Source organism: Drosophila gunungcola, assembly GCF_025200985.1.
Source record: "Drosophila gunungcola strain Sukarami chromosome X unlocalized genomic scaffold, Dgunungcola_SK_2 000032F, whole genome shotgun sequence".
In the NCBI taxonomy this organism is placed as follows: Eukaryota; Metazoa; Arthropoda; class Insecta; order Diptera; family Drosophilidae; genus Drosophila; species Drosophila gunungcola.
The window spans coordinates 526,900-550,794 of NW_026453186.1; the positions used below are offsets into that span (position 1 = coordinate 526,900).

At 40.3% G+C, this 23,895-nt stretch overlaps 4 protein-coding genes across 7 annotated transcripts; 3 read left to right on the top strand and 1 right to left on the bottom strand.

Annotated features, from left to right (window-relative positions):
- The first annotated feature begins 1,253 nt into the window (after positions 1 to 1,253).
- On the top strand, positions 1,254 to 15,868 carry LOC128260523 (uncharacterized). The gene is made up of 5 exons (XM_052993601.1): positions 1,254 to 1,945; positions 13,495 to 13,624; positions 13,694 to 14,034; positions 14,852 to 15,017; positions 15,091 to 15,868. The coding sequence occupies exons 1-5, from the start codon at positions 1,820 to 1,822 to the stop codon at positions 15,198 to 15,200; spliced, it is 873 nt and encodes a 290-aa protein (XP_052849561.1). The 5' UTR covers positions 1,254 to 1,819; the 3' UTR covers positions 15,201 to 15,868.
- A 1,442-nt stretch (positions 15,869 to 17,310) lies between these two features.
- Positions 17,311 to 18,338, top strand: LOC128260531 (transcription initiation factor TFIID subunit 9). Its single transcript, XM_052993612.1, has 2 exons — positions 17,311 to 17,536; positions 17,598 to 18,338. The coding sequence occupies exons 1-2, from the start codon at positions 17,386 to 17,388 to the stop codon at positions 18,287 to 18,289; spliced, it is 843 nt and encodes a 280-aa protein (XP_052849572.1). The 5' UTR covers positions 17,311 to 17,385; the 3' UTR covers positions 18,290 to 18,338.
- A 173-nt stretch (positions 18,339 to 18,511) lies between these two features.
- On the bottom strand, positions 18,512 to 19,886 carry LOC128260530 (replication factor C subunit 4). Its single transcript, XM_052993611.1, has 3 exons — positions 19,682 to 19,886; positions 18,738 to 19,605; positions 18,512 to 18,671 (listed from the first exon to the last, which is right to left on the bottom strand). Exons 1-3 carry the CDS (start codon positions 19,786 to 19,788, stop codon positions 18,585 to 18,587), a joined length of 1,062 nt encoding a protein of 353 aa, XP_052849571.1. The 5' UTR covers positions 19,789 to 19,886; the 3' UTR covers positions 18,512 to 18,584.
- Positions 19,887 to 20,491: 605 nt separating this feature from the next.
- LOC128260571 (mitochondrial uncoupling protein 4) lies at positions 20,492 to 23,876 on the top strand. Of its 4 annotated transcripts, none has more exons than XM_052993705.1 (5): positions 20,492 to 20,623; positions 21,043 to 21,316; positions 22,520 to 22,629; positions 22,846 to 23,334; positions 23,401 to 23,876. In XM_052993705.1, the coding sequence occupies exons 2-5, from the start codon at positions 21,062 to 21,064 to the stop codon at positions 23,573 to 23,575; spliced, it is 1,029 nt and encodes a 342-aa protein (XP_052849665.1). In that variant the 5' UTR covers positions 20,492 to 20,623; positions 21,043 to 21,061; the 3' UTR covers positions 23,576 to 23,876. The 4 variants fall into 4 exon arrangements, with proteins under 4 accessions (XP_052849665.1, XP_052849664.1, XP_052849663.1 ...); XM_052993704.1 differs by having other exon boundaries at positions 20,506 to 20,921; XM_052993703.1 differs by having other exon boundaries at positions 20,507 to 20,972.
- The last annotated feature ends 19 nt before the right edge of the window (positions 23,877 to 23,895 follow it).

A 23,895-nucleotide genomic window follows, 5' to 3' on the forward strand; every position in this document is an offset into this window, starting at 1 on the left:
CTGATCCCAATATGTTGCAAATAAAATATGTTGCTCCGTTTTGACAGAGTTACGATCCGGCGCGGAATTACTGCGATACGGGAAAGATATGGGAGCACTCCCCTCTGCTGGGTTGCCTCCCCCTTTAATGCGAGTTCCAGCCCACCGCCTACGCCTCTGTGCCTCGCGTCCTACCTTCCTGCCCACTGAAACTCTGACTCCGAGTCCGAAACCACTGGCCCAGGCAGCAGCACCACCAAGAGCACCACACACCACACACCACACACCACATGCCAAACGAAAACAAGAAAATATCAACAGGCTGCTGACTGGCTCTGTTGTTGTTTGGCTTTCGTATACCCTATCCAGAGGGTATTCAAATTTAAAGTCTTCTACCCTAAAAAATCGATTTTTTTCCTATCATAACAACGTTTCTAATCTATGAATCGTTCAGTTTTAATTAAATGACTACAACTCATTAGTTTGACTTATTTATCAGTCGTCGCACTAGCTCATATTTCTGGATATTGGTATAAATCTGTAGAAACAACAGGAACCGTAAAAATCGTTATTTGAGAGTTTATTTGGCTAAATATGTTTATCAATTGTTAAATTTTTATACACTTTGTGGACAGAAGTAAAATAGATAAATTTGTGAGGTCTATAAATTAAATTCCAGTAGTCCTTCAAAAATATTATTTTAAATAAAAATTATTCGCTCTCTGTATAAAAAAGTGTTCAAAAAATTAATTAAATAAATTTATTATTTCTTGAATGATGTTTGGTTAATAATATTCTATATGGTTCGAGTAAAATAGCCACAGGTTTCTGGATTGTTTTACACGAACGGCATTGGTTCATTATTAAGATATAAAAGCCGTCAACTATTTTATTCGCTTTTTAACTAACTAAATATGTATCTGAAACTTGGGTGTTTTCAGGGGATCATCGCTATTTTGGTTTAGATGGGTATGAATTTTAACGGTCTGTTAGAGTATTTCGTAGTTCGGATTCTGGACCGGGTCTACCTTTCTTGATTTCGCGTTATCCAGCAGGTAGAAGAGGCGATGTCGTCTCCTTGCCTCCTTCTCTTATCTCTCTTTCCCCCTCATATCGTTGCATTGCAATGCGCTCAAATGAAACGCCGACTGCGACGCCAGCTGCGACGCCAGCTGCGACGCCAGCTGCGACGTCGACTGCGACTTGAGACTGGGTGTATGGATGTGGGTATGGGGTATGTGGGTATGGCTGTTTGGTATTACCTGAAGTCGGACTCAGTCGCCGACCAATTTCAGTCCGCCAGCGAACGTTGTTGCGATCACAACGTCTCAGTTCTCAGTTTCTTCGCTTCGCTTTGCTGCTTAGCTTCAGATTCTCAATTCTCCAGATTCTCCGGCTCAGATTCTTTGCCGGCGCGCGTGTGTGTGTGTGTGTAGTGTTCGTGTGTGCTGGAGGCCGTGTCAGTGTGTTAGTGCTGCTGGCCCGTTGCTAAAATTATTATTTTTTTTAACGAACATTGTTCTTTTTTTTACTGTGCCTTCCAAACTGGTTGCTGCTCTTTTAACTGTGTATTTGTGCAGCAGCAGTAGCAAGTAGCAAGAAGAAGCAGCAGAAAAATCTAGCTGCGGAAGAAGAAGAAGAAGCAGAAGCAGAAGACGCTGAAGATCACAGATCAAAGAAGAAGAAGACAAAGTAGAATAAGAAGAAAAAGAATATTAGCAACTGTAGATTGTTGTAGTTAATTCTATTCGGGGTTTGGATTTTCGGTTGATAAATCTCGAAATATAACCGAAAAAGAGACCGATTTCAAAACAGGAATCCGGAATATAAATACACCATAATGCCCTGCTCGGCCGTAACACTATCTATAGCGACGATCTGCGCGATCATCGCCACCGCCCTACTGGCGATCGCCTTCTCTACGGATAATTGGCTGCACTACGATGTCTGGCGCAACCAGATACAGGTGAGTCTTCAGTGTGGCGTCTTCAGTTTGGCGTCTTCAGTTTGGCGTCTTGGCAGCCAAGGCCCGCTACCAAAAAAAAAAAAAACCAAAAACAGTGGGGGCTACGAATCGAATTAAACCAAGGCCCAACTGCTCGGAATACATAATCAGCCAGACCCAGAGCCACCGAAAATACGGTGCATCTGCGACTGCGTGGCAGAAGCAGAAGCCGCAGCCATCGCCGAAGACTCCGCTTCTGCCGCTTAAAACGGAGCTTAAACTCCGGTTACGAACTCCGCACAGTGGGTCAAAAGATTTAGCAAAATTTGAGTTAATTGGGGGGGATTAGGCAACATCTTAAGAAATCTAGCAGAAGATCGGGTTCAAAGTCATGCCCATGAAAGAACAGCTAATCTAGTCATTAGATTTATAGGTGTCTTAAGGTGTTTGATGTGAAGAATTATTGGTAAAAATTGAATTTGCAAATGTATTCAAATTTTAATACCATGGTAAATCTTTATTTTCTTAATTGAAGTGTTGTTTTAGGAGAAGTTCACTATAGGGAAAATGTGAAATATACAAAAATATAAGAATCATAAAAGAAATTTACTTAATTATGATTATTTAAATATACAAATATCTGAAAATAAAAATCATTTAATGATGAAATGAACCGGATCTCTGTTTTCTAAAATTAGTAATATTCGTTGATCAATAAAAAGGATAGAAAATCTTTGCAATTCTCTTACTAGATTGTACAGAAAATATCGTCCGAAAAGAAATGTGCTTTTATAGAGACTAACATTGTTGTTTTAGGATCTAAAAATGCAAAAAACAATAATGTCCATGTATCTATTAAGAAATCAAATTTAAATATTCTCATATCAGTGTAATACGAATTACTTTGAAATACAAAATATGGAGTACCTTTGAGAGTAATAACTCATTGTGGATCCTAAAATTTTTTTCGTAATCTGGGGTCCCTCTTCCAAGAACAATTACTATGGCGAAGCTTAGATAAACAAGATAATTGGGATGCACTTGCTGACGTTTGTGCACTGCAAACAGGTGTGTGTGGCCCACTGTGCGGAAAGAGGAGGGGAAAAGGGAGGAAGGGAGGAAGAGAGAAGGGGAGGAGGTAGAGAGGCAGCAACAAAAGCAACAGCAACAAACGGTGGTAACAGTAACAGTTGCTCGTTTTGTGCTTGGCCAAAAGAAAATAAGGGCAAGGCGGAGAAGAAGAAAGGTCGAAAGCAAACACGCCAACAACTGGCATTGGAACGTAGTGGCTGGGGGGAGGGGTGTGAGGGGGAGTAGAAAAAAGGGGGCGGGGAAAAGGGGGAGTTGGAGGGTGGGCAACGGCCGTTAATGTTAAAACTTTCTACGCGAGCGCTTAGCCAAGCCAAACGCGATGAATGGAGAAGCGAAAAAAGAAGAAGAGCCCAGTCAGAAGAAGAAGAGATTGAGAAGAGGAGTAGGAGACACTATCACCAACACCAGCACAATTTCACATTTGTACACTGCAAAAACAGTCAGACTTCTGTTAGCCCATCGCTGCTTTTGCTCGTAAAATTATTCAAATTTTAAAATCATTTGATATTTGGATGCAGCCGATATTGTGCCGTTCTATTAAGGTTAATCTTTTCAAATAAGACCACATATTAAAGTTGAACAATAGTTGTTGAATAATATCTGAAGTTCCCAAAAAGATAGGTATTTCTTGCGCATTTTCTACAAAAAACTTATGGAACATTGAATTCTAAATGTAAAGGCCTACAAACTAATAAGTCACTCAACAATAATTATGCCCTTGGAATTTGTTGTAAATTGATTTGTTCTTTAAAAACCTAATTTGGGACTCACATTTCAAGTTGAACTTTGGTTTTTTTTAGTATTTTTCAATATCTGTTATATGCAATTCTAAAACAAATTTACTTGCATTCCAAATAAGGTTTAGTTTGTCTTGAAGAGGTGCCACTGTAGAAAGACTAACTCCGAATTAGAGGTGCAACCGAAAGAGAGGGAAAAACATTAGACGCGAGAGAGATATAGGTATAAGTATTTGTAAAGGTAATACGGAGATTGTTTGAGTGTGTGTGCGCATACCATTCATACCAAAACAAGTTACCTACAAAAAAATCACAATAAAAACAGCTGAAGAAGAGGAAGAAAACGACTCAAAGTGTGCTGAAAATATTTGCACGTTTTTGACTTTGGGGCTCCGGGTGAAGTTGTCGCCTAATCCGAAAGTTTCAATGGAATCGAGGGAACGATAATTACGGTGAGATCTGCTGGTGGATCGGATGAAATCTCTCCCAGCGTCGAAGTGTTAAGCAAAATGTTAAGGGCACTTATAAAGCCATTAGAATTAATCGTAGCAGAAGGGAATTCGTTTGCCTTGACCTCCCTCATTTTGGGTCATCGTTCCCTACTCTTTATTTACGTTTCGTCCCTTCTCCCTTCTCCCTTTCCCTTCCCCTTCCCCTTCCCTTCCCTTCCCTCTTCTTTTCTTTTTTTAATTTCCGCCCTTAGAAGCGACTTTGAAAAAACCGCTCAGGTGCAACAGGTAATTTAAGATGGGCTACCTGTACAGGAAACCATCGAAAGAACCTGCAATCTTATGAAGTGCATCCCCAGTGGAGTGGAAAATTAAATACCAAGATCGATTATAAACGATCCTCATAATGGAAATCCTCCTGGGATGCCGCAGCATACTGAGAATATTAACCATTTCGTTGCTTATCGAATAAAAATAATTTTTCTTTAGAAGAAAACATTAAGTCATTAAGCCAAAAACCTTATACCGCCTAATTGGGATTACACAGTTTGGTAGCATTTCAAAAAACAATTAAATTAAGAACAAGAATACAGCATATAGCTTACTATATCTATATACTAAATCTCCTTGCAGTTGTTTAATTTTAAACATTTATTTGACTTTCTTTTGTCATCGCTGTTATTAACTTCTGATACTAACTCGAAATATATTATTCCTTCCTCTGCATTTATATTCAGTTTACTTCATCTCTTAGCAAAGTTCAGGCATTTGAACACTAATGTCCCTGTCTACCAATGGCTTTCCCCACCGACCACCACTGCTTCTCCTTTGGTCAATATCTTCGAGGTACCCGTACTGGCTGGCATGCCAAAGCCATATCGCTTTTTGTTTTGTCTTAGGCCAAACCATTTGGCTTTGGCTATGGGGTTTTGTATCGTATCCACGCCTTTATAGCCGAAATCCCCCCTCTCAGATCCCCTTCAAACTGGTTTTCGAGTTGAGTTTTCACTCGTTTCACGTTTTCGAGACAACCACAACGACAGCGACTCAAAATTGGTATGCGGCTAGTTGGCCGGTTTGCTTTGCCACTTCGCTTTTTGGCCCTAACTCGCAGTTGTTGTTTCTCTCTCGGGCGGAGGGGGGGATGGGGGGTTTTGGGGGATTGGGATCCCCGGGCACCCAAACCCAATTGATGAAACTGCGCTTTGGCCGCGTCTTTAACTCCAAACGGCGTTCATTGCTCGATCGGTGAAAAGAGAAAACCCTTTTCCCCAAGCTGCAATAAAATCGAATATAATATCAGATTAAAGCCTTTTAGAAAAAATCAAATAATACCTATAAATATAAATGATAAAAAATACTTGTTTGATCTATTTAAGCAAATCAAATACATTCTTTTAGTTTATTTTCTAATGATAATTTCATATAAAAATAGTTAAATAAATATTAATATTCAAAATTCATTTTGTACAAATTATGAGAAATAATGCATGTATAATTTTGGTAATAAGTTAAAGAAAACTGTTAAAAATATGATAGTAGCTCGACTTAAAAAAATGTGTTTTTTGTTTCGAAAACAAATTTAGGTTGCAGTCCCTTTTTGTACTTTATTTCAAAATGATATTCACTGATAGCCAAATACAACTTCGACAATTCTTGACAAATATTGTAAGTGTATATATATATATATTGGTTATGGGGAATTGCTCTCTTTAACGAATTGTGTATAATACTTTAACAACCAGACTTACATTTTATTTTAAAACAATTTTTGGTCGCAAAGGAACGGTTTAAAAAGTGAAAAACTCCTAATAATTATGAGGAATTATTTGTGTAATATATTTTTTTTTTCTGTGGATATATGCACTCCATACATTTGTCTCCCTCGCTTCTGTCTTCAATTTCTTTTTTAACCGTCTCACTTTGGGCAATGCAATGCCGACGATGACAAAAAACTGAAAATACAAAATAAGAAATATAATGAAAAGAGGCAGAAAAACAAAAAAAAGCGAACCCAAAACCGAAGCCAAATCAAATATCCAATGAAAAGCTGCTGCTGCCTGTTGTTCAGTTGTCTTGTTATTTTAGTTTTTAGTTTTTCACTTGGCTCATTCCAGTTGGCCGTTTTCCCTGCCATTTGGTGGCGATGAATGAATTTCGTGCTGGGCCTTTACGCTTAGTAAGCGCTTTGTCGAGAGAAAGACGAAACACATGTTAATTCGCGATGTGAAATTAATTATTTTCAGCTGGGGTTGCGCATACGCCGCGTGTGACAGAAGATTTCTTTTCACCACCTTTTTTTTCTGGCTGGCGTTTTTACTGAAGCGGAACCCATTTCATTTCTCCACATGTATTGACGCCATCGTTGAGTGTTTAATTTATTATTTTATTGCTGACATCATGTGAAATTCCAAATCGGTTAATCAGCACTTGGCCATATTCCCGCGATTGGCTTAAATTAGCATAAATTGAATTGCATTTGGCCCGGAGCGACGAGAATTTCAGCCAGAGCGATTAGAAATTGATTTGATTTTTAGCCTGGGAGAATTCTGGGAAGAAACGTAGATTATCGGGGACTGTTTCCGGCTTAAAACTGTTATCTTTTGGCGAAAGAACTCAAAATTGTTTAGTGAAATTCAAAGAACTCAGTTTGTTTCCATTTTTTCTTATTGAGAAATTGAGCATAGAACTAGAAAACTTCTTTTACAAATAGATAACTTATAAAAGTTTTGGAAGTAAACAAATTATTAGATCATTATAACTATCACATACAAATGGGGCTGAGAAACTCCTATGAATAGTTATTTTCCCCTGAAGCATACATACGTTTATCGAAAAATCAGGTCCCGGCAATTGAAAATTAAGGCTATACGAAATTTAATTTCTTCGCAATTATCCGCATGCGAGATTCTTGGGTCTCGAAGATCTCTGCATCCGAGGTCTCCTATTACGGAGACCGCTTGAGCGTGCGATTCAAAACGCTTTCGCTTCCCATCCAAAAAAAAAAATAAAATAAAATAAAATAAAAAACAAAATAAATGGTAGGAAAAAAAAAACGGCAAGAGCAAACAAAGTTTCAAGCGATAATCGTGTACGTTTTTTTTTTTTTGATTCGCTACTTCACTCAATAAACAAATCATTTGATTTCAATCGGTTTCAGGTTTCTGCGCCCATTTACGCTTCTCGCTACTATTATTACTTTTATTCATTATCACTTTTCATCCACAAATGTGGCGACTTCCGTGTCGCGTAGAGTCGAGTCTTCTATAAAAATGTACAAAAAATATAATGGGGCTTCTTCGGGGGCTGTAATTGCGATCTGGCAATCTGTGTGGGCCAAAGTACGCATACGAGTGTCAAGAATGCGATGTGGAATTGAAATACCTCAGCGATCTTCCCTCAATGTCGCGCTCCCACGACCTTTTTTTTCGACAAATCGAGAAACCAGAAAAGAAACATTCACAGAAATAGAGAAACCAGTTGTTCGGCGACTAAAATTGATGTCTGTGCATCGGAATTGTTGCAAACTGTTTTTTTGTTTTGTATTGTCTAAGGTGCAGTGAGTTATAAATTATTCATTAAATGCTGCACCGCGAGAAATAGGGCCAAGAATAAGTCATTCAATTAAATACAAGACAAAGACAATTATTTTAATCTGCAGCTGTTTTTACAAATGCTTGAACAGCAAGCTAAGTAATTTTAAAGTAAAAGTGGTAAGAAAATGTGAATACTACGTTAATACCAAGATAATGCACCTTTGAAGGAAAAAAATAATACTACATTTTAATTACTTATTGCCATAGTAAAAATTGTTTTATTTTAATTATTTAACATTTTATCATTATCCATTTTAAAAAGGTATTATAAAGACTACCACTTTCACATTTTAACTTTATTTGAATTTTACACACTCAAATAGTTTTTGATTATAGTTTATTTAGCATGTTCATGAGTCTATTGAATTCAAAATAAATTAATATTTAAATTACATACTAAATCATCAAATTAAATACATTGCAAATTAAATTGTTTGATTAATATTAAATTATTTGAGTTATTGTGAAAAAAAAGTTGTTATTTGATTAAAATTAATTTCATTTAAATTTAAATTAAATTTTCAGATATTAAAATCAATTCCAAAAATAGTCAAAAAAAAAATAAAAAAAATGTAATATTTTCATATTTGAGTAAGTAAAAATCGCATTACTTGAAAATCAAAGTATTTAAATTGAGAACAAATATTTGAATTTAATACGTTTTTTTTAAGTGTAATTATTCACATTTCTGGCATTTAAAATTTCAAAATAGGTATTATCCGAACTCTGTGAAAAAAAAAATCAATTAAGACTATCAATTTCACCTGTCTTTAATTTGATTTAAATTCTTAACACTTATCCGAATAATATGTCACAATAGAATGCATTTTTGGTGAAAAGAAATACCAAATAGATGACTAATTGTTTTTATATTTGTTCCCAGTGGTGGCGGGTGTAATAAATATACAACCACACCCCCGGGGACTGAAAATTCCGCTGGTGGGCAACATTTGATCGGCCTTGACTTCGGTCCGTTTAGCCAGTGCTTTTCAGTTTTTGCTGGGGTGAGGGGGTTTTGGAGTAACTTGGTCCAGCTGCTGGCATCCTGCTCTCAAGAACCGATCCAGTTTACCACTCTCTGGGGGGCTTTATCTGGTTTTATCCGAGCGGCCCCACATTGCCCCGACTTACACATGTTGCCCGATTGGCTAATCACCGACATCCGTCGTCGGCAGTCGAGGGGTACGAAACGGGAAGAAGGGGTACCCGTGGGTCTAGTTTTGGTCTGCACCGGGGCCCCAAACTAGTTTCGCATGTGCTGCTCCGGCCCGGGTGTCATAAAAATATTTGTGCCTCGCCGCCATTTGTCCAACTGAGCCACTGAGCTCTGGAAACCGAGGAAACTGAGGCAACCACCAAACCACTAAGCCACTGAACCACCAAGCCACCAAACCAAGTGCCAAGTGGTTGCAGTTGGCTGTACGCAAGTGTTTCCGCAGATCTACCAATCGATTGGAATTTCTTCATAAAGCAAACCTGAAACATAGCAATGGCAAACTGAGTTAATTCTGATCATATTATATATACATACATATCTGTTCAGAGACACATCAAGTTTGGATACAACGCTTCTTATATTTGCTTATACTTAAGTAAACAATAGCAATAACAAAACAAAATTTAAAAAAATGAAAACAAATTCAAATTAACTATGTTATCCATGGTGCTTCTTTTCGCCCAACTACTTCAATTGACTCTCGCCCACGATGGAGTCCTTTGGGGCACCTCTTAGCTGCGTTCGCAGGGCAATCTTCTGGAAGTGGCTGCCCTGGTCCTGGTACAAGTTGTAGTCCAGTTGCTGTCGTTGAATCCTGTCTCAGCCCGAAAGTCGCCATTGAGCAAGTAGACAAGCGACAGGTAGAGCGAAGCCTATAGTTGCCCATATCGTTATCCACAGAAACTAGCTCACGGAAGTATTGGGACATGGCATGATGCTCATCCTCTGGGCAGTAAAATTAATCGGTAGAGAATGCAACAGATTCCAGTCGATGGCTTTAAAGATCTGCAGCTCCATTTGACGGATTAGATAACTTATGTTCATTTGTACAGAGTCAAGTATTACACAAAAAGCAGACGCTTTTGTGGATTCTTTCATCGCCTTTCTTTGAAATGAACGATTAAAGAATAACTTGTTATCCGAATAGTTAGATTATTAGGGTAATTTACAATTTTTAAGTCGAGTCATGCTGATAATTGAGTCAATTCACCGAAAACCTGATCGAGTTCTGCACACGCAGAGAAGCCAAGCTGCAGTTCCATCTTAAAAATAGATTACTATCAGCTAAATTAGATCGTTAGAATATTATCAGCTTACTGGTTGTTTCAAAAAATTTATCGTTACAAGTGAAATTAAATAAATTGTTTTAACTTTATAGAAAATGAAATTTAATTAAAATGCATATCAAACATAATCAGTTAAAACAAAGTGAAGATTTAAGTCAAGCTTTCCCCAGGCGCCCGTTTATAAATGAGTTTAGTAAATAATGGTTTAGTGGGATAATCTTTTCAGTAACAAATTAAGACTTTTTGGCAGCGATATGTCAGAGTCTTTCATAATGGACTTTCTTTCATATGCTCGATGGGTAATTTCATTGAAGAAAGTTTTTGTGTTGAGCTGAAGATGAAATCGTATTGATTTGGGTTACCAATAAAATGCATTGTATTATCGTTAGGCGATCGGACCAATTCCCCCGGGCTGCAGAAAAAGTTGGACACGTTTAAATGATTTTAAGATCTTGGTTGATCGACACGTGATATAAAAAATTATTTAGATAATTTGTAGTTTGTTTTCCATTTTGCCTTATGCGCTGGGCAATCGACGATCACCAATCAACCTTGAAGCACTTTTCGCATTACAGTTTTGTTCGCAATCAATATCTCGCCATGCATAACCCTATAGCCACATGGACATACATATATAGTATGCCGCATTAATCCAGCTGACCAACCGACTATTCGAATCGCTCTCGTTTTCCACCTACGCTGTAGGATGAGTCCGAGTTCGCGTCTGGGTCTGGGGCTGGTACACACGACTGATTACCGATTTCTTCATATTTATCGACAGTATCTCTCACAGCAGTTTTCGTTCACAGCCGAATGCATTTCTAATCCAGCTCAGTCTCAGCCCCCTTCCTGTTTGAGTGCTGGACAATTTGTTAGATATATACAAGCTATACCATATACATATATATATAAATTACAAGTCTGGGGCCCTTAATTGCCCAAGACTTTCATAAGAAAGTTACAAAATTAATCCGCTGAAGAGGCGCTAATAAAGAGGGGTCTGTGATATCTTTTTTTTCGTTTTGGGGCCGAGTCAAGCGAAAACATTTCACAAGAGTGGTTGAGTGGCGAGTAGAAAATGGAAATGGAAAAAGAAATGGAAATGGAAATGGAAGGTGGAACGCCCTAACCAGTTCACGGTGCCCTAGCCATAGTCTCCAGACGAGGGTTACGCAAGCGAAAATCTTTTTCCAACAAGCCACCAATTTACATAGGCCCTCGATCCGATATATATACATATACAAATAATAAACAATCAAAAAAACCGAAAACTGTTTTCGATATGAGTCTGAGCCTGAGCCTGGGTCTGGGCGATGAACCCCCTTCGGCAGCCCCTCGTTTTTGGTATTTCCCATTGTTGTTTAAGTACCGGACATACCGTACAGTAAAACACGTTTTTCGACTTGGCATTTCTTTTCCTCTCATGAAAATGCATGGCTGTAATGAAGAAAAACTCGTCTCGTCTCGTCTCGTCTCATCCCGTTCCGTTCCGTTCCGTCTCTGTGCGATTTCCCTCGCCACTTGGGAAGGTGGAAAAGCCAACGATCATCCGCGTAAACCGAAATCGTAGAATTTCTGGCAAACTGCCAAAACGTGAGGAACGTGATATCACTCGAAATAGTTGGATTTCACTCGGATAGTTCGGATTGCACGCAGAGAAATGGGTGAGGGGGGGGGGCAGGAATCGAAATGTTAGACAGCACTACGTGGAATTCTATAATGCTCAAAACACGGTTCACGATTCAATGAGTAAAAGGTGGCAGAAGACTGAATGGTGATTTAATCAAATGCGTCATATTGCAATTAATTTTAAGATCACATTTCGGGGTCTTAAATAAAGATGACAGTATATGATTTTGAGTAAACGGTGTCAGATGATTAATGCGATTATATAAAAGAATCACTTCATTTATAAGCATGTCGCTTAAAGATCTTTTATTTTACTAATTATTTTTTATTATTTTAATTATGCAGACAGCTTACTTATATATGCTTAGATCTTACGTTAGGAAAAGAGAGTTCTCATTATAACCTTTAAAATATATATTCCATGCATATGGAAGGTAAATTGTTTGATCAAATCAACATTTATGTTTAAATCTGTTGTTCGATATTATTTGTGGTTAAAAGATAAATCTCTTAACCCACAAACGCTTTTAATCAGAATTTCCTTCACGCGATTTTTACTTAAAAAGTTACTATACTAATGCTAGTTCATTCTGCGTAGTGAGTTAAATGTCAATATCAAAAGATTTTCCTACTTAAGGTGAAGATCATATTTACTTAAAAGATAGATCACTTAACTATCAGATTAACACACACCTCACTTACCCAAAAGCCATTAGGCTCAAGGCCTCTACATTAACTGAGTTACCAAACGATCTCAGCCGAGATGCGGCCCCTGGTGACAATGATCAGTTAGAGATCGTTAATGCCGGCTAACTTACAGCCAAGAAACGCACTGTATTATGCATTATGCACACCACTTGGGCCCAGCGAACCTTGGGCCGTAAACTCGCTCTCGAGAATTGCTCAACCCAGCAGCTAAAAACCAAAAAACAATGAGAAACCACGGAACGTGTTTAAAATGCCACTCGATCTGATACGATGGCTATATAGCATATAGCATATGGCATATGTATACCCATATACCATCCCTTTTAGCCCACGCCATCCGAACATCCGTATATCGTTAAGATGACCGGATGATGATGATGATCGACTTCGGCTTTCAATGCGGTTCAATGCTGACTGTCTGTTTTTTCTCACTGCGATTGCGATTGTTGTTGTTAATTATTTACTGCGATTGTGATTGGAGTCTGAGGCGAGGTAGTTGAACAAATTATCAAGAGACGCCCACCAGGGGCGGAAACGGGTTTATTAATGAGCATATAGAAAATCTGGCCGACTGCCAATTTCGATTGAATAACAATTGGCTGTGAGCTTGAGTTTTGACATTAACTCTTGGCGTTAATCCCTTAAGAAGGTTAACTCATAAGCTGCACGAAATCAAGTGCTAAATAAGCATATTTATCAATCTTATCAATTTGTATAGGGCTTGCAGTAAACAATTTTAAATGTTTTTTGTTTTTGTATTTAACAATATCAAGAAAACTTATATTGAATTCTTCATTTCTGTTTCCTTTTTAAGTATTTAAAACTTTTAATTATGTATATAGCGTATAAATAAAAAAATTACTCATCACTCAAAAACATTCAACACCATTTTGAAATGAATAATTTTTCAACCCATGCAAGAAATATTTAAATTAAGACACAATTAAATAACTATTTCAACTGACATTATTATATAGATTTGCTCAAGTTTAAATTAATGGATTTTTGATTTACAAAAATATAGTACTGCCAGTGTACATCTTATTAATTTTTGTGTTTTCCCTATTAAATTGCAGTCCTTTGCCGCCAAGCATTCGGATGCAGAGTCCCTTTTGCACAACATGAACGTGAAGTACTATTACTACACGAGGACACGAGGTCTCTTCCGGATTTGCTATCCCAAGGAGCGGCCGCCGGCTTCAGCGGGTGAGTAATGGACTTAGTAAACTATTTGATATAGGATAAACCAATTACTGGTCTCCCCGATTTGCGTAGTGCCCACCTATCTGTCGCCAATCGAGACGCACTGCTCGAACATCGACTACTTCCCGCAGGCGGAGGACGAGAAGATCGCCAACGAGGACGCCACCTCGCGCCTCCATTTGGCCCGATCCTGCATTGCCCTGTTCATCATCAGCTTCGTGACCATCTTCTGTGCCTTCTGGACCGGCCTCTCCGGCTGCTGGAAGCGCTCCTCGGGCGCCATCACGGCCACCTCGATCCTGCTGCTAGTCACCTGCCTCCTGGCCGCCGGCGCCATGGGTCTCTGGCACACCGTCGAGTTCTTCGAGAAGGAGAAGGTCGTCGGCGAGGACTACTTCCAGCAGTGGAACACGGTATGTATCCATATACAATCCCTGGCGATCCTTTAGGATCTCAATTTTATGTTTAAAATTGTGTGGTTTAACAAATTAACACAATTTATATGTTGCTCTTCAAGTACATATAATTTTATTAGAAGTTTAAAAAAAATGTTAAAATACTCTAAATATCAAACCAAAAAAGTTAAGAAAGAAATTAGGTATTTCTTGTCCCTTTCATTTCTTTTGACTTAAAATTACTTCATAAGCAATGGCCAAGAACTATCCCTTTAAAAAACATGTAATATTTGAAAATGTATTTAGTCTTTTAATCCTTTTTTAAAAATTTGTTTTGACAGAAAAATCAACTTAAACTATATTTTTAAAAAGTTTTAAGTTCTGATTTAAAAAAAGGATGTTAGCATTAACTTTTATTTTTTATTATCCAATAATAGTGTACCAATAATAATAACATATAGTTTTAATTTATTAGGCGTCTAAAAAAATAAGGCTGCTAAGTTATATATATTATTATTGCCTATGATTTGTATTATCATTTTGTGACTGAAATTTTAAATTTGATAATTTCGAAATGATTGATTTCCTATCCCGAGCACTTTCTATAGCTTAAAATGACTTCAGCAACAAAAACCAAGAAATGTCCCTTTAAATATGTAACAATCAAAAATGTATTTATTGTTATTACGAAGGGATTCACAACCAATAGTTTAGAATTGTATCAATAGTTTTGCTTATATGACAATTTTAGCACGGAGTAATCCAATTTTCCTTCTTTGACCTTTCCAAAACAATTGCTAATTTGTGTTTTACTTACTTGATTGTTTTATTCCAGGTCCTGCGCGACAACACGAAGATTGCCTACGACTGGTCGTACATCGTGGCCTGGGCAGGAATCGGAACCTGTCTGCTGGCGGCCATCCTCCTGTCGGGAGCGGCTGTTTGTCTCCGCAACGAGCGCGAAAAGGAGGAGCAGCTGAACCTGCAGTACCTGATGCCAGGTGGGATTGGAAGCAGCAGCCTCGCGATCATACAGTGTTACTAATTACAACCCATTTCCATATCCATTTGCAGTCTACTCGCAGAAGCAGCCACCCTATCCACCGTACGCCAACTATGCCCAGCCACAGATTTACCCAGGACCCTATTATCATGGCTCGCAGTACGGCCCCTATAACTACTAGGGACTGCTACCAGATACACAGCCAGAGCAATCAGCAATGGAAGCCGAGGAAAAGCAGCTTGAATCGAAATGAAAACCCTCTGCGAGCAATATCAGCATAGAAATCACAAATGACCAGGAGGGAAATGACCTGGTTCTCCAACAACCCCTCCCCAGTAATCAAGAAACTTGGCGATCAAATAGAGCAACCGCTAACGAAATCTTAAATTGCACTCTGACAATGACAATAATATAAAGCATTAATTTTTTTTTTTTACGAGAATTTAGTTTGTAGTCTATATAGAGCTATAAAAATATGCTTGTATGTATAACTGATAGTGGGACTTGAGTCAAAGTTGCGTCCAAGTTTTTGGTGCGCAAATTAGTTTCGGGTATTTTTGCGAAACAAATATCTTAGAAAGAGTTTATGGTTGGATATATATGTTGACCACGGCGAGATGGCGAATAAAAGACGAAACAATAAAGAGTTAATTTATTGTAGCACGTAACGTACATGTAGCGTATCTAAAATAATAATAAACAAAATATGTATGTATCTAAGCTAAAAGTTTCATTGTACAATGTATATGAATGTAATAATGCGCGACAAGCTTCAAATTGTCTTCCAAGTATAGTGCATATTGTATGTAGAGCTGTACGTTTAATAAATAAAAGTTTCTTACGTTAAAATGTTATGTTTTCTCTATTTGGCGGGTCTGGGGCATCTCTTTTTGAATTTTCGACAGAGCAATTGGGTTTTTTTATTGTGAACAAGTTTTAATAGCCATGAGATAGCTTTTTATTCAGAGAAAAATATAATTGTTTCCAAGATTTGCTATTAATCTTTTGACATGAAGAGCATGTTTTAATGATTCTATCTCCAGAAAGAACATTTTATTGGCTTTGCTAAATTTAAGTTAAGAACAAGAAAGAAAGCAAACTTCGGCAAGTCAAAGTTCATACCCTTGCAGCTAATGCAAAAACTAAATATCCTTGAAACATTTAAATTATGATTGACTTGCGTATATGTTTAAAAACATTGAAGCTATGATAATTTGCAGCTCAATTATTCGATAGTTCCTATGGCGGCTGTAAGATATCGTTATCCCATTTTTAATAAAATTAAAAGCGTAATTCTGAACTGCCAAATTATTAATTAGTCAAAAAGAATTTCTAAAATAAAATTTCAAAGTAAAAAAGTTACATTAATTTTTTTTTTTTTAATATTTTTATTATTCCCATGTGAGCTTTATGTTATAGTCGTACGATTTTGATTAAATTTAAACCGTAGTTCTGAAATATTTAACCATTACTATATGTCGAAGAACTAGAAAAAAATTAAAAAACAGCAAAGCTAAATTTTTTTTTCATTTATTTTTCCGATTGTTCCTATGAGAGCTATATGCTATAATCGTTCGATCCGGCTCGTTCCGACTGCAATAGAACGACAACCTTTGGGAAAATTTAATGCAGATAGCTTTAAAACTGAGAGACTAGTTTGCGTAGAAACGGATGGACAGACGGACAGACAGACGGACAGACGGACGGACAGACGGACAGACAGACGGACGGACAGACGGAAGGACAGACGGAGGGACAGACGGACGGACAGACGGACGGACAGACGGACATGGCTAGATCGACTCTCCTAGTGATGCTGATCAAGAATATATATACTTTATAACGTCTCCTTCTCTGCGTTGCAAACTTCTGACTGAAATAATACTACCCTCTGCAAGGGTATACAAATAAATTTTACTTGCAGTTTTGATATCATCATAACGATAACAAAAAACTGAACTATTTTATATTCTGACGGCCTTATGACTATAAAGACAATTTTAGATCAAATAAATTTACGTTATTTTCTAGAAGTCTAACTTTTGTTGTTGTGATTGAAATATAAATTGTATCTATTTATTCCTAAAACTATTGGTTGGTGATTTCCCAATAATAATAATAATAATAAGTAATTCTAATATTTAAAATGAGTTGATTTAGTTTCTGATTTAAATTTTTTGGCGGTATACTTATAGTGTGCCCATACGTTGTTATATAATAATACCATACTAATCATAATACTACGTCAAAACTAGTACCATATTTTTAAGAATTCCACCGAATATGGACAACCGATACCGATAACCGATAGATATATATATGTACATGTCAATTTTAATAAACAAATCGCCACAAATAACAACAAAATGAGCGGCGAAAAGGCCGAGAAGGCCAAGATCAGTGCCCAAATCAAGCATGTGCCCAAGGACGCCCAGGTGATCATGTCGATTTTGAAGGAGCTGAACATCCAGGAGTACGAGCCACGCGTGGTCAACCAGATGCTGGAGTTCACCTTCCGTAAGAACCGCTGAAAAGGATGAATTCCGTTGAATATACTTAATAATAGTGTGCATTTCAGGCTACGTCACCTGCATCCTGGACGACGCGAAGGTGTATGCCAACCATGCGCGCAAGAAGACCATCGACATGGACGACGTGCGTCTGGCCACCGAGATGACGCTGGACAAGAGTTTCACCGGTCCTCCGGCCCGTCATGTTCTGGCCAAGGTGGCCGACGTGCGCAACGGCATGCCGCTGCCGCCCATCAAGCCGCACTGCGGTCTCCGGCTGCCGCCCGACCGCTACTGCCTCACCGGCGTCAACTACAAGCTGCGGGCCACCAACCAGCCCAAGAAGATGACCAAGTCGGCGGTGGAGGGACGCCCGCTGAAGACCGTCGTCAAGCCTGTGTCCAGTGCCAATGGGCCGAAGCGGGCCCACTCCGTGGTGGCCAAGCAACAGGTGGTGACCATTCCCAAGCCCGTCATCAAGTTCACCACCACCACGACCACGAAAACGGTGACCAGCTCCGGGGGATCAGGATCAGGCGGCGGTGGAACTGGTATGGAGGCCAAGAGCGACCAAAGTGGAGCCAGCGGAGATCTCAAGATGGAGGTGGACAGCGATGCAGCGGCCGTGGGCAGCATCGCCAGTGGATCTGGATCGGGATCTGGAAATGCCGCAGGGGCAAGCGGATCTGGATCTTCCGGCGTGGGAGTGGCCGTCAAGCGGGAGCGCGAGGAGGAGGAGTTTGAGTTTGTAGCCAACTAGCGGAGCGAACAGATTAACTCTAAATATATTTTCAATACCATACCCAAAAGCATTAGAATTTGATTAAGTATTTCTGGGGGATAATAGTTGTTTTTAGTTCCGAATTTCGATTAATAATATACATGTTCCATTCTAAACATATTTACATTTTAGGAATTGAAAGCCTAAATAAATTAAAAAAAAACGAATAATTTTTATATATAGGAATGCAATTATCAGCTGTTTAAATTAAATATAAAATATATTTTAAACTTCAGACGCTAACAAAAGTATAAAGAATATTTTGAGAGTAGAATCATTTTAAAGCCAAAATGATGCAGCAGCCGAGGTCCATGATCTGCAGGTACTCGGAACCGCCATCCTGCAGTCGGAAGCAGCATTCCTAGGGGATACAAGAAAAACCAGTTAGGAAGTATAAACAGAATAGGGTTACATAGCTACAACGTACACCGAGCTTATCGCAGATCTTGGCCTTTTGCGGATCATTCAGCCCCGGATGGTGGACAATGTACTCGACAAACTGCTCCATCATCTGGCCAACGCTGTAGGCGGAGAAGCCGATCTCCCGCACAAACTGCTCCAGGCGCTCGTAGTTCCCCGAGCGACACACCTCGAGGTAGTCGTCCAGATAGTAATCCGGTATAACACCCGACATCTCGAACAGATCGGCCGTGTTGATGACATGTTCGGGGCCCTTCAAGCGGTAGCACGACTGCAGTGTGGTAATGGCCCGGCGCAGATCTCCGCCAGAGATCTTAACAATGGACTTGTAGGCATCCTCCTCGATCTTGACGCCCTCCATCTCGCAAATGTGCTGCAGACGGGCAATCACCTTGTCGTCGCCCAGGGCCTTAAAGCGAAACTTGGAGCAGCGCGAGGTGATGGGCACAATGATCCTGGAGACATAGTTGCAGATCAGGCAGAAGCGGGTGCTACGGCTCTCCTTCTCCATGGTGCGACGCAGTGCGGACTGAGCGGCATGGGTCATCGAGTCGGCCTCGTCCAGAATGATGATCTTGAAGGGCGGACACGGCCTGCCGTCCGGACGCACACTGCTGGCCGAGAGCTGCGAGAAGTTCTTGATTTTGGTGCGCACCACATTGATGCCCCGCTCGTCGGAGGCGTTCAGCTCCAGGATGCGGTCCTTGAACATGTCCCCAAAGATCTGCCGGCCGGCCGCCAAGATTGTACTGGTTTTGCCGGTGCCGGGAGGTCCGTAGAGCAGCATATTGGGCAGATCCCCGCCCTCGACGCACTTGCGCAGCACGGCCACCACCTCGGACTGCTCCACCACATCGTCCACGTTGCGCGGGCGGCTAAAAAAGTCAGTTATGAAGGATTTTAGCCACTTTATTCAGCATGTGCTTCGCTTTGGAAGTGCCGGCAACTCACTATTTCTCCACCCAAGGTGCCGGCGGCTTGCGTCGCTCCGCCGGAGCTCCCTGAACCTTCTCGCCAGATCCCGCCGTCGATTTTCCCGTCTTCAGAAATGCCTGCATCTCGCAATTGACGAGTTGAAACCAAAAAAAATAAAATATAAGTCGAGCACAAGCAAAAGTTTGCAGCGTCCTGACCGCGCTCTTATCGATAAACTGTTATCGAGGCTTGCCAGGTTGCCGGGTGCAGGGTTGCCAGCCGGCGCCAGGCCATAGTACACTTAAGAAAAGTAGAATAACGTTTATTAATAAATTATTTTTGACCAAACACGAACGATGCTTTTAGATGATTGGCATGAGGTATATAATTTTTTTAATTAATTTATGTTTGGGTATATTTTTGGCTATTTAGTTTCTCGATTTATTCGCTTCTCCATGCATTTAAATTAAGGTTTGCTACATATTTTGTAAAGTTCAAAAATGCAAATTAAGTTTTTTTTGTTTTATAAATTTTACATCAGAAGATCCAAAATGCAATATCCAAATTTGTCTGTCACTTAATGCCTTCGGTAAGGCTCAAACCTCAAAATATATATTTAAATATGGGTGATTTTAAAGAGCAAGTCTAATTTACAGGTCTGTATATACTTAAGATTTACAAAAAATTTGTTTGTTTTTAGGAATAAAAATTCGATTTATGTATACAAAATACAAGGTCAATTAAACCAACACAAAACCAACACAATAAAAATTAAAAAGAATAATTTAATACACATAATTTCTTGCTGTGTAAGAAACACGTTGCACCTGGCAACCCTGGCCTGCATCACCACTGTTGCACACTGGCCCCTTGTGTTATTGTTTTTGTGGCCTTTTTTGTTTTATTGCGCTTAACTACTGGTTTTATACAATAGCCCCCACAATATCTGGCAGGATATAAATAGAGCGGCTTTCGCAGGCGGGTGGACAAACATGATAAGCCGCCCAGCGCGTGCCACCAAGTGTTTTATAAGAGCGCGATTTCGATTTCGATTTTGATTTTGATTTGCCATTGCCATTGTTGTTTGTTACGCCTCTTCCCACAAAAACCCACAACCAAAAAGAGCACACAAAACCTTGCCAAATCTTTGTTGTTATGTAAATGCACGGAAGCAGAACGTTGGACACAAAGGCACATCATCATCATCATTATCCGCATCCGCATCCGGATAATCCGCCATAATCCGGGTGTCGCCCATTGGGACACAAAGCGAAAGGTCGGAGCACCCGCAAACATCACGCGATTGTGAAAGTTTCACCTGCCCAGAGTTTGTTTAGCGCTTGTTTACCTTTCGAATTGTGGAGTTATTGAGTGTTAACGTTCCGTCTATTTTGCAGATCACCCCACGGCTCGGAAATGGCCGCCAAGGCCGACGAATCCTCGCCAGCAGTTGCGCCCGGCGGCAGTAGTGATCCCACACCCGTGCCCTCCAGTGGACGCCATCAGCTGCGCCCCGTAAAGTTCGACTATGCGGACTCCTTTGCCTGCACCTACATCGTGTCCGTGGTGGCCGCCTCCATCGCGGAACTGGCCACCTATCCCCTGGACCTGACCAAGACACGTTTGCAGATCCAGGGTGAGGGAGCCGCAATCCCCGCGGGAAAATCCAATGTGAGTGGAACCCATAACATCCTGATTCCTGCTTCCTGCTTGTCGTTCTTATCGTCTCCGGCTTTTGGTTATTCCTAATCCCGAACCCAGTTCCTAATTCCAATCATAGATTCCTCTGCTCACAAATTAATCCAAACATAGAACTGCCTACCCCTCTGATTAAACGCGATAAGAGTGCCAAATTTCCAATGTATTGCGAACGATAGATAAGCCAAATCGGAGTGGGCACGGCCATGCTGATAACACTTGGCTTTCGAGACGCTTTTGCAGGGCGTTTCGGTATCAGTCACAGCTTCATCTGTTACAGCTCCATTCCCTCCCACCTTGGTTCGCCCATTCACCACCACCACCACCACATCCGTAGTCGTAATCGTATACCCCATCCTGCTTACCCATTTTTGTGTGCATCGATTTCATACGGACAATCCTTGGGCAATTTAGATAAGCTCTGTTTATGACTGAAAGAAAATATGATAACGATGATAACATAAATAGGTACTTATTTTAAACTTAATAAAATAATACAGTTTAGCTAATGAGAACAAACCATTTCTGCTTTAAAATATACTAATTGTCAAGATAAAAGATTTGTAGATACATAACATATTTATAACATTTATGACGACCAATTTTTGATTTGGTATATATGTAAAAACGGTTTAAACATACAGAATAAATTACTACTTTTCCTATTAAAGATAATTGTATATTGTTTGGGTAGCTAAAATGTTAGAATATTAAAAGCAATAGAACTAAAATTTTAGAATTTGGAAGATAACTTTAGGTACAAAGAAACCTGTTGCCTATTAAGAACTATTTAATTGTACATATATTTCATAGCTTAGTATTGTTAGTAACCTGAGTAAACTACTGAACAACATCCAGATTTAAAATGTTACCAAAAATGTAGGCTTTCCAAAATTGAGAAATCTATTCACTTGAATTAATTAAATTTGTACTTAGTCAAAATGTCATCCGTTGGATAAAATTATAGGGGTAGCATATCGTTGGCATAAAAGCAGGTAATACATTGCACTTTAGAGATCGAACCATCCCACTGCCCACCCTTTTCCGTTTGTGTGTGCCTGTTCCATGTGAATCTTGTGTTTTTTTCGGCCTGCAACAGATACAGATACTGATACAGATACTACAATGAACCACCCACAATTACCGATTACCAACGATTACGATTACCATTACCAGATGCAATACCGCGGCATGGTGGCCACCGCCTTCGGAATTGCGCGCGAGGAGGGCGCCCTGAAGCTGTGGCAGGGCGTGACGCCGGCGCTCTACCGACACGTCGTCTATAGGTGGGCATTCCCAAAAATCCTCATTCCAGATCATCTAGATCATCGCCGCAGGCATAGCCACAACCACAGCCACAGCCACAGTCAATCTGCCAGCAGCTGTCCAGCTATCAGCTATCAACTATCAACTATCAACTATCAACTATCAGCTATCAACTATCAGCTATCACCCATCAACGGCAGCAAATTCTAATCCGAGTTCTCCCTGTCCATCCGCAGCGGAGTGAGGATCTGCAGCTATGACCTGATGCGCAAGGAGTTCACTCAGAATGGCAGCCAGGCGCTGCCCGTTTGGAAGTCGGCGCTGTGTGGCGTCACTGCCGGCGCCGTTGCCCAGTGGCTGGCCTCGCCCGCTGACCTGGTCAAGGTGCAAATCCAGATGGAGGGCCGGCGACGGCTGATGGGCGAGCCGCCGAGGGTGCACTCCGCCGGCCACGCCTTCCGACAGATCGTCCAACGGGGCGGAGTGAAGGGCCTGTGGAAGGGCAGCATCCCAAATGTGCAGCGAGCGGCGCTGGTCAACCTGGGCGACTTAACCACATACGACACCATCAAGCACCTGATCATGGACCGCCTGCAGATGCCCGACTGCCACACGGTCCATGTGCTGGCCTCCGTTTGTGCTGGATTCGTGGCGGCGATCATGGGCACGCCAGCGGATGTGGTGAAGACGCGCATCATGAACCAGCCCACCGACGAGAATGGGCGGTGAGTAGAGCTGGATTAGAGCCATTCGAATCCCTATCCATCTATTCCTTTGTTTTGGTTTTCCAGAGGCCTCCTGTACCGCGGATCTGTGGACTGTCTCCGCCAAACGGTGGCCAAGGAGGGCTTTGTGGCGCTGTACAAGGGCTTCCTGCCCTGCTGGATACGGATGGCACCGTGGTCGCTCACCTTCTGGCTGTCCTTCGAACAGATCCGCAAGATGATCGGCGCTTCTGGCTACTGATCGTTGACTCCAGTCCATGTCTGGGGTGTAGATGTGCATACGGGCAGATGTATGTATAGTGCAGTTCGTTCATATAAACCCGCCTGAGAGTTGGTCCTGACCCTCTTTCCCGTGCCTGAATACCTTAAAGCGGCTTTTGCCCAAGCTTATATCTTATGCTATGTCCAGTTTTAGTCTGTCATATGCCAGAGGGTTTTCCCCACTCACATCTTTGGGTTCCTTTCTCGTATCTTTGTTATTGTTGTTGCCTTAAGAAAATCAAAAACCTTACAATAAAGCAAGAAACTTGTTATTTCAAAAAGGTGGTTACTGTCTTAAAG